Here is a 16,484-nt window from a genome sequence, read left to right on the forward strand (position 1 = left end):
CAAGATCTCCACTTTTCCAAGGTATTATTTATGGCAGTGTCTTTATTATCACACCTCACCCTTCTGGTAATACTTGAACATTTTATGTTCTGCAGCTTTGCTGCCCATTTTCAGTAAGATAAAAGGTTTCCAGGCTCCCAAGATAGAGGAGGTGACATCAGATGATGAGCAAAGAAATATTTTTGAAGGAATGAGCAGTTAAGCCCCAGAGCAGAATTTCAATGAATGTGCCGCAGAGACACGGTGACCAGAGGCATGGAAGAACAGGTTTCTGGGGACATCATCTTCCACAGAGGTGGGGAAGTCATTTAGCTCTAGGCAGCCTTAGGCCTCAGAAGCAGGTATTGCTGATGGCTGAACCATTTCTCATACTCACGCTCTTTTTCCGTAGTGAAACCAATCCATTCGGAGGCGCTGCTGCCGACAGAGTTGTAAGACACAACTCGCAAGTTGTAAGTTGTGTAAGGCTCCAGGTTGGACACATTGGCACTCTGTCCTTTTCCTGTGTACTTCACCTCAGTTGGGCCAGGGCTGCAAGCCTTCACTGCTGGCTGCAGGTTCAGAGGACATGCCATATACACATGGAGCTCATAGCTGAAGGGAAAGTTGAGATTTTGATGAATAAAGAGCCTTAATAATGTAACAACCAATCATACATTTCATGCTATTTGCTGTCCATCTGGCTACTGGAGAAAAAAATGGACCTGATCCCAGTCTTTCTCTTGGAGATTTTGATCCAACTGTAAGACAACTGAGCAATTGTGGTCATAAGGCACACTTACAAGGAAACTGTTGATGTCTGCTACCTTGCTGCTCACTTTTGCAAATCAGGATTTGCCTAAGTAACTCCTGGATGCAGCTACCTCTTCACTGCCAGTTGAACTCACAACTTCTTGGCAGTGCAACCACAGCCATCAGACAATCACCTCCACTCACAACAGCTCATCCTTTCCACTTTCATTCTCCCCAATATCCTGCTCAGGAGAAGGGCAATCACTCCATGTGAACACTTCCCAGACGGTATTCAGGCCCCAGGGAATACCACCACCAACATGGCGAAGGAGGAGCACGGCTGCCACAACTGTCCAGTGCTCTCAGCCTTGCAATTCCAGCTCAAACTGTTCCACCATCACCTCTAGCCAAGCGGCAGCTCCTACCTGGTTACAATGCCATTGGGTGACTGAGGGGCACTCCACTGGAAAGAGGCGTTCCTGGAGGTCACTGTGCGGATCTGCGGTGGAGGCTGCTCTGAGGGTGGAGCGGGCTGTGTGGTGAATTGAGCCATGGGTCCTTTGCTGCAACAGTTGAAGCAGGTGCAGGCCTCCACGCCAATGGAGTATGTGGTGAAAGGTTTTAGTCCATGTATTGTCTGCTGGGTGGCAGTCCCTTCTGACAGCTGTAAAAATTAGAGAGGGAACTTGTCATGGCCTCAAGCACCACAAGTACTAAATAACAATTAGGGAGGTGAATCAGCTCCAGAAGAAGACAGGAAGAAGATTCTCCATGTTCTTTAATCTGACATTAATGCAGATGTTGTGTAATGGGAACTCTGCATTTTTCTCTCATTATGAAGTTAAAGGGCACTCTTGAAAGGAAAAGAGTCTGCCATCAGTGGCCTCACAGACATCTTGAGTTGAGCTATGACCACTGTATGTCAACTGCAAATGTCATTCTGAGGAACAGAGAAACCAAAAATCATTAAAGAGAGACTCTGTGATAAGTGATATTGAAGCAAAAAATAAATTAATGTGGAACATAGCTCCGTAATAAGCGTGCTAGCAAACACTCATGTGTATCTCACAAGTTTCCTCAGTGTGGATACAGGAGGCAGCACTGGGCAATGTGATATTAATGTGTCTGGTGGGTCAGTTTACTTATAGACAGGAGAATGTGCTCTCTGGTAGGTACCTCTAAGCCAAGGGCCAACGTGATGCTGCACTGCATTCAAACAGCCATGGTGCTGAGTGAGACGGTTATGAAACTCTCCTATGCTGAGCAAGGGAGACATGGCAGTTCTGGCACAGGAACCACTGCCCTTGTTCTGAAACTGCTCACAGGGACTGCCACTCCACCTTGTTGCCGTACTCATTTGTGGGTATAGCTTTTTAAGCCAAAGAAATAAAAATAGGTAGAAAACACCAACAAGGGACAACATCTGCTCTCATTTGGCAGCATGTGATTTAGCAGAGTTCAGCAAAAAAAAGGAAGGAAAGAGTCAAGCAAGCAAAGGAAAGCACTTGGTACTTATTGATGCCAGGAGCCCGAGTCGAGCCAGCAGCATGGCAGGTGTGAGGGAAGGGAAATGGAAGGCCATGCAGGCACCAGTGGGACAAACTGGCTGAATCAGACACGGACACAGCCAACTGCACTAGAAGGAATAAATGGGTAATGTGAAATCAGTAGACAGCTTAAGCTCACGGACAGGATAGTGCATTGCAGAGCAGTCAACAGTAGGAGGCCAGGAGAGGAAGACAGTCTGTGACCAACAGTAGCAGCTTGTAAGAACGAAATTGTTAAAGCTAGAAAATATAAGCCGAAATGGAAGTACAGAAACAGTGCTGACAATACTCACCACCACATCAGTCCCTCTGGTATCATTAGAAAACAGCCTGTAGATACTGACCACCCCATTAGGCTTAAGAGGGGGGCTGATGTTCACCACAGCCACAGTGGACGCCACTGTGTTGAAGAGGGGAGCTCCCAGGCCCTCAGGAGGGGCAGGGCCTGTCCGGCAGCGGGACCAGCTGCTCGACGTCCGACCCACTGAATTTACTGACCACACCTTTGGCAAAAAACAAGGAAACTGTTAGCAGAGGACTCAGGCCTACAAAATATCTGTGTTTAGCCAGAGATGCCAGTGCAGATGTACTGACACTGAGAAAAACGCAGTGCAATGATGTCCATGGAAAATGTCCCTGGATGGCCAGCACCTGTGTTGTCTCAGTGACTTTCTAACAGAAGAGTGGAATATTTTCCACCACCACATTTAGGAAAAGGAAGCAGAAGTCATGTCTCAGGCAGTGTGTGCTCCTGTGTCTCCTTCATACCTGATCCTCACACTCTGAATTCCTACCACTGTCTGTGTCATAACATGCAAAGAGTACCCCTGGAGGAGGTGTGATCAATAGGGATAATGTTTTCAAAGACATCTGAACAAAAATACTAATATCCAGTCATGGAGGTCTCTCCCTTCTACACACTTCCTTCACGTACAGGCAGCCCTGGTGAATTCAGCCTGGCCCTGGCTGATACTTAAAAGTTGCATTCACCTTGACTGAATCACACAAGCCAAACTCTAGTTACTCCTTAGAACAAGCGAGTTTTACAGGAACATCTTTCTCCTGAAACTATTAAAGTATCAGTTATTTGGCAATATTTTCAGTTACTTGTAATAAAAATAAAGCCCATTGAAGTGTATAGGTAAGCCAGCCTCTTCCATTTATTTTCCACAACAACATTTGCTTTATTGCATGAGCACAAAGACAATGGCTTCAGTTCCAAGATTTCAAAATTTAGCAGCTTGAATTAGACCTGATTAAAAACCACGTCTCTATGAACTATGCCTACTGATTTTGTCAGCTACCCAAAACCAGAGTGATCTGCAGACTACATAAAACTCAGCACTTATTAAACACACTCTCCAACAAATCTGCATGAAAATTAAATTTTGCTTTCATCAAGGACTGAATAAACATATGGAAGGATGTATAATCTTATTTATCAAAAAGCATTTGTATAATTAAACACGAATATCATAAAAGGTTGCCTTAGGTCATCATTTGCATGAGTAAGTAATTTGTCGAATGTCAGGTACAATAGACAGAATAGATGGATGCGTGAGCGTATAGGGTTAAATTAGACTCAATATTAGCCAACCACATAGTGATCAATCAGAATGATAGATCTAAATGGCAATACAAGAGGACTGTCTGAGCGATTTTTAGTATAAGTATTCCTTAGTAAGCTTTCATGTCGAGCAGTTCTAACTACAGTAAAACACATTCTTATGTGATCTGTTCTGGGCAGAGATCCTGGGGAAGTGAATGGCGGGACTATGTCTTAGAAAGAAAAAGGAGGTTTAGAACTAAGAGGTCTTCAAAATTGACCCTGAATCCTTCTGGCTTGCAATATTAAGTTCCAAGACCACAGGACACTTCACAAGGAGCCTGGGGAAGGAAAAAAGATAAGAACAACTACAGTGGCTTCGAAGGCTGTGGTTCTGCCAATTACAAACCCAAAGCTCCTGATTGATTCCATTAGTTACATACAGAACCATCCAAAGTACAGATGATGCCCTAAAATAAAAAGTTCAGCTGAACCACTTTCATTTTCAGTGAAATCAGTAATATATCTCTGTTGCGAACTTTTCATAAAGTCAAACTCTATTCACTTTACTGCAGTAGGTCAAACCCTCTGTCTCAGTTCAGTTCCATTTGCTACAAAGATTTACTCACAGTCATTTACTTCAAGGGGCATATTTCTTTGTGGAAAGAATAAGCCACATATGAAAAGAGCAGCTCTGAGTGTGGAGCTGGCATTGGCTCAGCACTTACCTGAGCTCAAACGCTCCAGTTACATCCAGGCTGTGGCCCTAATGAGCACAGAGCGTAACAGTGTTGGACTTGACCTGCTGAGCAAGCTGCCCACAGCAAAAGTGAAGGTGGTGAGGTAGGAACAGAGACTTCCTGGGTAGCACAGGAATTCAGTTTCAGAATAGGAGCTCCAAGGAATTTTAGAGGAGAGAAGGACGCAAACACCTCACTTGGGAAGCAAATACCTCATTGAGGGTTGGATGGAGACACCTTCCTTCACTGATCCCTCTCCTATCATGGGTACCTACACCTTGTCTTCTTTCAGGAAGAAGTCTCAATTCAAACTGACCAGGGCTTGCTCTTTCAAAACATCCCTCCTGGGCAGACACCTCACCCACCTGGCCTCTCAGTGACGGTGCCCAGAGGCCTTGTCTCTGAGTTTGTCCCCCTGTACTCACACCCGTGCCAGCCGGGGGAGAGCATCACCTGCCCTGACACACTGAATTACAGACCACAGGACAAGGCAGCAGGAGGAGCCTCTCCCTGGTCCCTGCACGATGCTGACACAACTCACATATCAGAACTGGAAAGGTTCTAAACACAAACCCAGCAGCACAATGGTCCCCCTGTGGTCACCTGCCCCAGGGTACAGCTGTGCTCTGGGGCACGGCTGCTCCTAGGAAAGGAGCATCCTTCCCCTTCACAAGCAGCATGCAGTCCTCTCGTGCCATAGAGCTGGGAGATTTGTAGCAGAGTTGAGTCCTTGCCAACCTCTGTTCCCCATTATCTCATTTGCTCTTGTATTTTGCATAGACTGACGTGTAAGTCGGAGGAAGTAAAAGAGCAAGCAGAAGAGTCGAAATTCCTGAGTGTTTCTAATGTCACAGCAGCTCAGCCACCCCTGGGAATAACAGAGAAAAAGAAGGAAAATGACAGTGGGGATGCCACATTTTGTGGCATTCTTCTTCCTCAGCTACATCCAGAACAGCATTACTGGGTGTCAGCAGCTTTAAATTGCTTAAATAGAGATGAAGACCCATCCTGCCTCAAAAAACATGGACAAAATAATGGAACCATGATGTGCACATGAGTGTGTGGCTGGTTTGAGCCTGGGAATGGGCTGAGTCCAGGAGAAAAGCAACAGTGATGCTTTTGGAGTGTAGTGCTGCTGCCTTGCCTCCTCCTCAGCATCCCAGTGCCCTGTATCAGGCACCACAGTTTTGTGTTAGGAGCCCAGCTGCGGAAGGGATGTTGTGCTTGAGTGTGAGCACGGTGGTGACCAGGACATGCAGGTACTCCTTATCTGGGTGCTAATGCACTTTTTATCTCCTCTCTTAGGTGAGAGGGATGTGGCAAGGCCTGTTGTACTTGAGCAGCATTCAAAGCACTCTTCTGAGCTGATGGTGCTGTCCTGACACCCCACAGTCTGTTGTCACCTCATTGCTAGGTTTGGGCTCATTAGTGTGGCTTGTGTTTCTAATAATAACCCTGCAAAAACAATCCCAATCCAGTGCAGCGTGGAGCGACTGAGGGGAGACCTCACTGTGGTCTGTGGCTTCCTCATGAGGGGCAGTGGAGGGGCTGGCACCAATCTCTGCTCTCTGGTGAACAGTAACAGGACCCAAAGGAATGAAGCTGTGTCAGGGAAGGTTTAGGTTGAATATTAGTAGAAGATTTTTCACCCAGAGGGTGGTTGGGCATTGGAACAGGCTTCCCAGAGAAGTGGTCACGGCCCCAAGCCTGACAGATTTTAAGGAGCATTTGGACAACATTCTCAGGCACATGGGGGGATTGTTGGGGTTGTCCTGTGCAGGGCCAGGAGTTGGACTTTGATGATCCTTGTGGGTCCCTTCCAACTCAGGATATTCTATGATTCTATGCTTATCCTCTTCTATACTACAACTAAGTGGTTAAGGGACTCCTTCAGGAGGCAGGTAAATGAGGTTCAATCACATGCTCCAGTGGAGGCAGTGAAGCCTGCTGCCTCCTGGAGTGAAAATGCCCAAGTGGATGATCCATCTTCTTGGGATGCTCCCTGTGATCCCTTTGGGGCTGTTTCACTTTGCAAGAACACTATGAAATCAAGATTGACTGGGCAGAGCATAAGCAAGCACGAGCAGACATGGTTCCCCAGCCCAACCTTTCCCTAGAGAGGTTGGGAGGGAGCTGAGGTTGAGATCCACACTGGTGCTACATGCTTGTCTCTCTTGAAAAAAGGGCCAAGGTCATGGCCACATGTGCGTGGGTCTGACACAGACATGCTCTGAGCATGCCTTCTAGACAGACACCAGCTACTCAGCCCTGCCAAGACATATGTCCAGCAGAAAACCCCTAGGTGTCTCTGAATCTCTGTAATGCCAGCTTCTGAGACAGCTGTGACAGCTAAACAGGACTTCTGAGGATCTAAATTCCAGATTTGCACTGACCTAAGCTGGATTCCCTTAACTCCCTTTGCTTCTGCTCAACCATCTGTAAAAGGATGGATGGTTATAAAAATATTTCCCTGTGAGAATTGCTGTCCAAGTAAATCCTGGTCAGTGTTTGGAAACCCAGGGCAGTAAGTCCCCAGAACTGATTACAGATGGAAATGCTGGTGTTTAGCCACTTCTCTGCATGAAGAAATGGGGCAGCACGGCAACAGAAACCAAAATGAGGTTAAAATCAGACCTGTTAAAAAACAGAGGCCATGGCTTCTCAAAAAGTCACCACACAGCAGTCGTGGATGAAAGCTGTTGCCTGGCTAACCTGGTTAAACTGAACTCCCACATTTTAGACTTTTGTAGAAAGCTTTTTGGGCTCACAAAAATCCTTTCTAAATTGCAATATAATTGGCAACAAAAATATTTAACTGCACTCATACAGAAACATAAAGAGCTTAATAGGCAGCAGTATTACCTTCTTACAATTACGGAAGACCACACAGGAACATGGGGCAAACAAGAAGCAACATCTTAGGGATGCATTGAATCACAAAACACAGCAGAAAGCCAACAAAAGTTTCTTATATCTTGACTTTCTGGATATTCTTCCTCCAAAAGCATTAAGTCTGACATCATGCCGCATGGCTCAGCACCCTGCCAAAAGATGTGCTGCTGTTAATGGCTGCACTGTCCCAAAAAAACCAGGAGAGGGCTCCAAAATCAGCTAATGGGATACTATTTAATGCTTTATCAATCTGCTGGCCCCTGGCCCAGACTGCACTTTGAAGTGGAGCCAGAGAGAGAAAAGAGGGGGGAAACCTCTCCGGAGACCATATATTCAGAGGACTGAAGAATTCCAGTTACAGGTAGCTAAGCCTGTTTTTTTTTTCCATCATAAATGAGCCTTTACAGATCTCTGCTCCTGGAAGAAACCTGTGATCAGTTTTTGCTCAAAATGATCACAGGACAACCTCAAGGTTCCTTGGCATAGCAAGAAGGAACAAAACCTATGAGGAGCAGGAAGGGAATTTCTGAGAAGAGCAGGCTCACCCTACATGGTGAACCTGTTCAGGCTTAGTAAAGCTAACAACTTCTCACGTAAGAGGAATAAGGACAACAGAATCACAGTGGACCTTGGCCAAAGATAAAAAAAAAATCATGTTATTGTAGATGCTGACAGCGGAAAAAGCCTCTAAGACAACAGCAAGCCTATCTGAGTTCAGAAAAGATTTGGACAATGCTCTCGGGCACATGGTGTGATTCTTGGGGTGTCCTGCACAGGGCCAGGAGTTGGACTTCAGTGATCCTGATGGGTCAATTCCCATGATTCCAAAATCATATTCTATGATTTTGTGATTCTATTGTTCTATGATTCCTGCTGACTTCCCAGGTTAGGAAAAGCTGGGATACTCTGCATAGCGCAGAGTCCAGATGTTGTTCACCCTTCAGCTGAAAGGAGAGCAGGCCAAGGAACTGATTACTAACCAGCAGTAGTTTCTGGCTCCCACCATGTCCGACAGGCACTGTGCCTTGTACTGCTTCTTACTGCAGTCAGTCTGCAGTCCCTCACAGCTGTCTCTGTGAGGGACAAGATCTCAGCTCTGCATATGTCAGGAACTCAGACAACAGCCTTTTGCCTTAAAAAAAGTCTCATTAGTAAGTCACTATCTATCCTTGGCTTCAAGCACTGCTTAGAGCTCTAGGCAGATAGGGCTGTAGGTTCTGTGGAACCACAAGGTCAGACCCAGCCACCCCTTTCACACATGCACGTAATTCTACTTCTATGTGTAAGAGTCAGGTATGACTTGGGGCTCTGCCCCTAAGGTATCCATACACTGCACACACCTGTGACTGCTGGTCTTTCCAAAAAGGATTCAATGCTGTCATTACTTGGTGTGTGCCAGGAAAGACAAACGGTAGCAGAGAGGGGTTTATACCTCTCCTCTCTTTCTAAAGCTGTTTCATGGAGGCCTCAAAGACACAGCACTACTTTGAGACTTTTCTTTGAATTTCTTGACTCAGATTTGTTCAGTTTCTAACCCTACACTTATATAAATGCAGAGTTTTCACAGTGTAATTATTTTCCAAGATAGTAAGACATTTTAAGGACATATAAGATATGACATAACAAGTTCAGAAACACAGCCCCCGATTTTTAGTTATTTTCAAACAGCAATCTACCAAAATAATTGAAGAGACCAAAATCTTGGCTGATTAAAATTGGACAAAACCAAATGATGTCCTTTTAACCATCAGTTGCAGCATCCTTCACAAGTCTTTCTGAACTGACCGCCGTGCTGCCTGGATAATTTGGAGTTACTTATGCAATGTCAGCACAGCTTAGAGCACAAAGCTTGTCTACAGAAATCTAGCACTCAGCATTAGGATAATGTATTCACATCTGGGCACTGCAGTGTTGGGCAGGTATTAGCAAATTAGAAAGTTTCAAAAGTGGGTGCAGTCTATAGCAGCCAGAGCAAAGGTTAGGGAAAGAAAGCATCACATCCAGTCACAGACCAGGGGTATAAGAAGGTAGTAAAGAAATGTGTGCTTTCCAATTGCCCTTCCTCAGATCCAAACTTTTCCCTCTTCAACATTGTTAGTATCCTTATGGAGGTCAGAAACATATAAGGGCATAGATTTTAGGTCCAGACTTCTAGCACTGTGATAATTAGAGCCTTAATCTTAACGTTGCTATTTATCTCCACTGTTCAAATGCTAATAATAAAACTACTAAACCCCTTCTGAGGAAGGGAATTGGAAAAAACAAAGACAAAAACTTTGGGACTTAAATAAAATTACCAAATTCTAAAGGATGTTTGTTCCATATAACATAGTATAATGCCAGTAACTAATGAGAGATGTAAACATGTTTAACTCTAAAAGATAGAAAATTAAATAATTTGTTTCCTACGGGTATATAATGAGATAGTTACCAAGTTCCCATGAGAGAGATAAGCAGATATTAAAAGGTCTTTCCAATACCTGTAATGGCTAAGGGCAACAGCTAATTCAATAGATTCGATCAAAATCACCACTTCTTTCTCTGCTTCTGATTTATTACTTTGGCTGTAGTTAGTCATCACTCATTTTAGTTTGCTTTTCAGCAGTCATAAATTATGCCTCATAAATAAAAAGATACAATCAAGGAAATCATATCAAGTCATCTACAGCCCTGGAGTATATTTTCCCCTGGTACACACACTAATGTCTTTTTAAAGGATAGCTTGCCATGATTTTGAATATGTCAGAGTCACAATTTACTAAGAAGAGTCTTGCAAGATTAGTGCTGTAAGAGTCACACTGGTAATTCTGGAAGCCAAAAAATCTAGTCAAATATCCATATTTAACTTAATGAACAAAAGCAAGGTTTTGTTGCATCAACATGAGTTTAAAATGGTGTTGACAAGAGAAACATAATGCTGAAGGGGTCTGAAGTGGGGCTTAATGAATAAAATGGCCCTTCTCCCTATTGTGAACCTTCTACTAGGGGAAAGGAAGCACCTCATTGTGCAAAAGAGTATTTAGAATAGGAATCATCATTACATCAGTGAAACAATATAGTTATGTCTGCTCTACTTTACAAAAGCTGAGGTCAAGCTTGGTAGTCTAATGCTGATGTAGGATGAGAAACTCTCTTTAATTGGAAGCAGGAAGAACAAAGAACTCTGTAAGAAAAAGTAGTTTTACCAAACAACAAGCAGGGTGTGGAAGAAAGAACAATATATTTTTTTATGTCACTGTTTGTAGTGCATCTTTCTGTTAGAGGGACGGGAAGAAATAGGGAACCAAAACGATGAAGAGGAGCCAGGTATGAGGGATATTACAAATGGGAGACCATCACCGGTCAGCCAGAAAAACAGTTTAACCCCATTTTAAACTGCAGAAGTCATTGAGCTGTTTGTAAGCAGCACTAACTGGAGTTCAGCCAACAATTTGACAGACAGGCTAGTAAACCAAGTGTCCTTCATGTCATCTTTGAAAAGTGACTAATAGGGCTAACATATTCTACACTCCTTCCTTAATCTTCATGACTTTGCACCCATTTTTTTTTCTCTTTATCTCTCCAAAGTCAGAATATGATTTGTTTTTACTTTGAGAAGTCAAGACAGAGGACTCAAAACATATTTCCCCCAGTGTATCTCAGGGTATTTCGTAGACTCTTTCCTTGGTTTCAGTAACTGGATGTGAGAAGCATGCTTCACAAGCAAGAGGGATGCTGTGCCTCCTGCAGTGGTTGGAGGCAGGCAGCTTCAGCACTGCAGACCCTGTCTCGGTGCATTGAACAGTCCTCTCAGAGAATAAACCTCTGCAGGGAGCCATAAACCTTTCTGAAAAGGGACAATTGCAATTTTCTGTCTTTTACATGTTCTGTGCCTGCCAAATAGAAATAAGGATGTGTCCTAAACCAGGAAGACATTAAGCCGTTAATCTAAGGAAGCAGTTTTAAGAATAAAATTAAGTGCAATTGTGGAGGACTGATATTGCATTTGCATGGAAATCACACTATACCGTGACAGCTCTGCTTTGTACTAAATGCCACAAGTCTCTGTTCAAAAGGGCCTTTCCTGAGCTGAGAAAAACAGGTCTGACTCTAGGTTACTATGTGGTAATGCTGCCCACCAGGCTCCATGATTCCTGAGAAGGGCCAACACATTCAGAAGTATTCCAGGAATCAAAAGATTGCAATTGGAAACTCATTAGGCCTCATGAGTTATAGAGTTTGTTTAAGTCAGGTTTTTTTGGGTTTTGTTTTTTGTTTGTTTGTTTGTTTGTTTGTTTTGAGATCATTCAATTGCTTATGTTTAATATAGTTGAGGTTATCAGGCAGCATTCCAACAAATACCTAAAAGGACAGATGCTCTAGAAAATGCAAGTATCTAAATGTACAAATAGACTGACAGAGTGAATTTCAAAGATCTAAGTAATTATTTTTGAGTATGGAACAGTAGGCACCGTATGCCATCTAAAAACCCACTGAAACCCAGCAGGTGCTAATATGCTTACGCAGATCTGGCCCTTAAATATGCCCTTAAAGAATAAATGTGCTTCCTTGAAGAACAGTGACCTAAGCATTTAGGGGGCATAGTCCCTTTGGCCAACATGAGCTTCTGAAGTCACTTCATTATTTCTGAAAATGCAACTTTTGCATCTAGTCTTATAAAACCTAATATTCAGCTGAAATTTCCAGGAAAGCAAACAAACAAACAAACATAACCCAACAAAAACCAACCAAAAGAACTCTCCAAAAACCTCAAGATTCCAAATCCCTGATTTCAGGTCCAAAGAAGCTGTCAGAGCATTGAACTGAAACTCAGTGTCTCCAAAAATGCTGGAGAGAGTCCCATCACAGCACTTTGATTTTATCTGCATTCTGCTGGAGGAAATTCAGTTGCATTTAAAGTTTCATGTCCAGCAAACAAGCTTCAAATGCAGAGACAGGAGAATCAATATCCAGTTTAAGTGAAATATAAATCTGGGTTTCATCAGCATAATAGCAAAAGCCAAGCCCTATACTTATGAATAACTTGTCTCACAGGCAAGATATAAATTGTCAACAAAGGAGGAGCTCAGAATAGATCCCAGAGGACTGCTGCAAGTGACTTAAGCAGAAGACAAACACATGCATTGAAAAACCTCTCATGGTGAAATAAATGGCCACTGGTGAAAAAAAAGCCAAAATGATTTAGAGTTCCAGTCAAAAGCTCAGCCTGGTTATGGAGAAGAACCAAGATAAAAAGCGAAGTTTTGAACACAGCACAGTAAACCACAGGAATCTCTGGTCAAGAAGTTTCTTTTTTTTAATCCATCACTGATAGAACATTAAAAACTTTGGCTTAAAAAAATTCTCTGTGGTTTCAACTTCCCAAAAAACAGCTTATGACTGAGATAATTGAAAGTTAGTCCAACTGAGAATATGCCACAGCCAATGTCTACAACTTCCAGCTTGGAGAGGATTTTCTTCATCTATGAAAGATTCCTAACCAATAAGTAGGGTTTGAGTCTGCTATAATTTTTGCTATCCACTTAGCCCCATCTGCACTTGCATTCAAATTTGTCACAGATCCTGTCTAAAGTAGCAAGGAAATCTGGTCTAAATATAGTTCTGCCCACACAGGCTGTACTTAATCGAAAACTCAGCTGGACACAACCCTGACCAGCCTGCTCTATCTGGACCTGCTTCAAGCAGGGAGTTAGGCTAGATGCCTTCTGGGTGTCCCTTCCAACCTACATGACTTGATGACACATGTACATACAACAGCTGCACAGGCAAATGTGATAAAGCAAGATTTTAGATTTAATTCTTTGTGATTTCTGGTTACTAAAAAGAATAAAACAGTAGAAGTGGAGCAGAGCACCAAGCTGGAGATGACCAGTTGATATGCTGAAGGGCAGGTCTGCCATTCAGAAGGGCCTAGCAGAATGGGTCATCAGGAATTGTATGAATTTCAGCAAGACAGATGAAAAGTCCTGCTCCTGGGAAGGAATAACTTCTTGATGTGTTACAGGGTCAACAGGTAGGGAGCTGACCAACTAGGAAGCACCTCTGCTTGAAAGGACCTAGAGGTCTTAGTACACAGAAAGCTGAACATGAGCCAGTAAAATAAACTGTCAGCAAAGGCAGCCAACATCTTGAGCTGATTAACAGGAGCATAGCCAGGCAATTAAAGGAACTGATTACATGCCTTTATTCATTATTTGTTTTGTTTTGGCCCCCAAATACAAGAAAGAGATTGATTAAATTGGAGCCAAGGCCACCAAGGGGGTTGGAAAACTCTGCCTATAAAGACAAGCTGTGACACTCTGTCTTGTTCAGCCTGGAAAAGAGATGGCTTTGGAGGGACTTGACTGCAGTGCCCCAGCACACACCCACATGCTAACAAGAGAGCGGGTCCAGGTTCTTCACGATGGTATGTGGTGGCAGGGGACAAGACAAAACATGTATAAGTTCAAGCAAAAAAGGGTTCAGACTGAAATTGACAAAAAATCTTTTTTACAATGAAGACGGTCAAGCAGTGGAACAGACTGCCTGGGAGGTTAAACAATCTCCCTTCCCAAAGGTTTTCAAGATGCAACTGTATAAAGCCCTGTGCAACCTCATCCGGTCTCTTAACTGACCCTGCTTTGAGCAAAAAGTTGAGCTAGATGGCCTCCTGAGAGCAATTCCAACCTGAATTATCTTGTGATCCTATAAAACAAATGAGCCTGTAAAAGAAAGATTGCCACCACTTTGCTCAAGAGGGGGAATGCACTGTTTTATATATACAAATGCATTCTTAAACAACTTGACTTTTGTTTTTTTTAGGAAAATTGTTGTAAAGACTTTGAGAGTGGCCAAATATATCTTCAAGGCACCATTGCAAACAAGATCAGTAGTGAGGCTTGCTGGTGTCTTGTTCAGTGGCAAACAAGCATATCTATTCATAGGCAACATCAAATTAAAAAAATCAACCTTATCCTGCTATGATAGTATGTCTACTTATTTTTAGAAACAACAAATTCAAGGCTGTTTTTTTGGTGAGGTTCTAAACTTTACTAACATATAAAAACTTGGGAAAGATTTTGGATGGTTATAAATAGGAAAGTGCTTAGTTCACAATCTGAAGTCAAGTAAAGCCCTACATTACCAGTAGTACTATATGATAAAAGAAATGCTCTTATAAGTTGTAACTTTGATACAGAAAACAGTTACAGGTGAAAGAATGGCAGAACTGATCTCGGGCTCATAAGAAAGCAACAGTAAAAATACCTATGTTCATGAGAAGTAACCTCAACCATTAACAGGTTCACTTTTGAACCACTCATAAAATCTGCTTGTAATTCTAATGACTAATTTAAAGGAAAACCATCCTGGTCCCTCCTGATGTAGACTGCTCTAAGATCATAAAGTAAAAATTAATTCATAATAGATTGGGGGAGTATGGGAAAAGAAAGAAAAATTAATGAAAAAAGCTATCTTTTAAGATGTAGAATTTCACACTACTCACATACCAGAGATTTGCAGCAGCTCTGGAAGGTACACAAATATGTAACACATAAGAAATACAGGCACCTACGACTAAGGTAAAGAGAAACGAATGCTGCATGAATATATTGCTTGTACAAAATTATTTTCAGCTTCACAGCTCTTTAAAATACATTAACAATAATCATTCAGGTTTCACAATATTATTAACATTAGAATTGAGATGTGCATGTTCATTGTAAGCGTAAAGTTGTCAAAGTGCACTGCAATCATAATCAGAGCTGCTAAACAGCTTCAATTCCCACCTGATATTCATACTCTGTGTAAGGCAGCAACTTGTCATCTTTGAAGGAGGTTGAAGAACCATTGTAAACAAGCGCCAGGTCTAAATTTATGTGGGCTTGAGTTGTTCGCCTTCTGTAAAGTTCATAGAATAAAATCTTCCCGTTTGGCTGCTTTGGGCCAGTCCACAGGATGGAAGCAGTCGACTGGAAGCCTCCGGCTGTTGTCTGTATTTCGATGAGAGGGGCAGGCTGCACTGCCGGCGGCGCCTCCAGCGTCTGTACCGATGCCCACTCACTGGAGGCACAACCCAGCTCTGTGCAAGCTTGGAGCTGTACTTCATACCTTGGGGGAAACAAATCAGGAACAAAGTGATTAAAACACTGCAAGTACAAATATAAACTGTGCGTGAAATCTGGTGGATTTCCTAATTTCTCCTGATCTTTGGAATTTTTAATAGGAACACAGTTCGCAGTGACACACAGATTATGTGCTGCACCCTGTGTGGCAAAGAGGAAGAACACTGCCTTCTGGGGTTTTATTTGGTTGTGGTTTGTTTTGTTTGGGTTTTTCTTTTTTCAGAGCAGAGTTAACATCTGCAAGAGTCAAGTGATCAAAATCACTTTGATTTTGATGATATAAATCAAAATGATGATTCATTGTAGGAAATTATTTGGATGTTGTTCCGAGAGCTGTAGAGCTTCACTCTATTACTCTCTTCAGATTTAAATTAGTTATATGTAAATAGCAGACATACTTACCAACTATGTAACACACACAAATTATGCCTACACAAATATATTTGGAAAGGTCAGGTAAATAATCAAGAAATAGTGGGGAAGATACTACTACAGTATCAAGTGTGCTTCTGTGGCGGAGTCTGGTACCCTCTCTTAAATTTTAGCTTCCATTTCATCACAAGTCACTTGTTTTCAACTCGAGGCTACAAACATGTTCCCTGTGTGACTCTATTAATCTCAGCTCAGCTACATTGTCGATGGATGAGCTAACATGGCTTGGGTCTCCCCACCCTGAATTTTGTCTTCTAAAGTCTATTTATTCTCTAGTGCAGACATCTTGCAAAAGATACACCAGTACAACATTGCAGGTTTTGGAGTCTATAGCAGAGTACTGAATTACCCCTTCAATTAATTACAACCTAAGTCAACACTATGTACCTTGTCAAGATGATATAAAGCTGGTGTTACTAGAAATCAAAACCAAATCCTGGTTTTATCATTTGCTTTTTAAAAAACAAAACCCTATGGGTCTGACTATCTGTTT

The 16,484-nt window shown here is 42.6% G+C and overlaps 1 protein-coding gene across 1 annotated transcript in view; it reads right to left on the reverse strand.

Moving 5' to 3' along the window:
* LOC114060902 (usherin-like) overlaps nucleotides 1-16,484 on the reverse strand; it is a 316,442-nt gene that overhangs the window by 10,342 nt on the left and 289,616 nt on the right. Inside the window, exons 52-55 of the mRNA XM_027890772.1 lie at nucleotides 15,224-15,545; nucleotides 2,573-2,782; nucleotides 1,158-1,396; nucleotides 377-594 (exon numbers count right to left, since the gene is read on the reverse strand). Coding sequence (XP_027746573.1) covers nucleotides 377-594; nucleotides 1,158-1,396; nucleotides 2,573-2,782; nucleotides 15,224-15,545 — 989 coding nt within the window. The remainder of the gene's footprint in view (nucleotides 1-376; nucleotides 595-1,157; nucleotides 1,397-2,572; nucleotides 2,783-15,223; nucleotides 15,546-16,484) is intronic.

The sequence above is a fragment of the Empidonax traillii genome, unplaced genomic scaffold, assembly GCF_003031625.1.
Source record: "Empidonax traillii isolate 1590-97213 ecotype Southwest subspecies unplaced genomic scaffold, ASM303162v1 scaffold296:size1881848, whole genome shotgun sequence".
NCBI classification, from domain to species: Eukaryota; Metazoa; Chordata; class Aves; order Passeriformes; family Tyrannidae; genus Empidonax; species Empidonax traillii.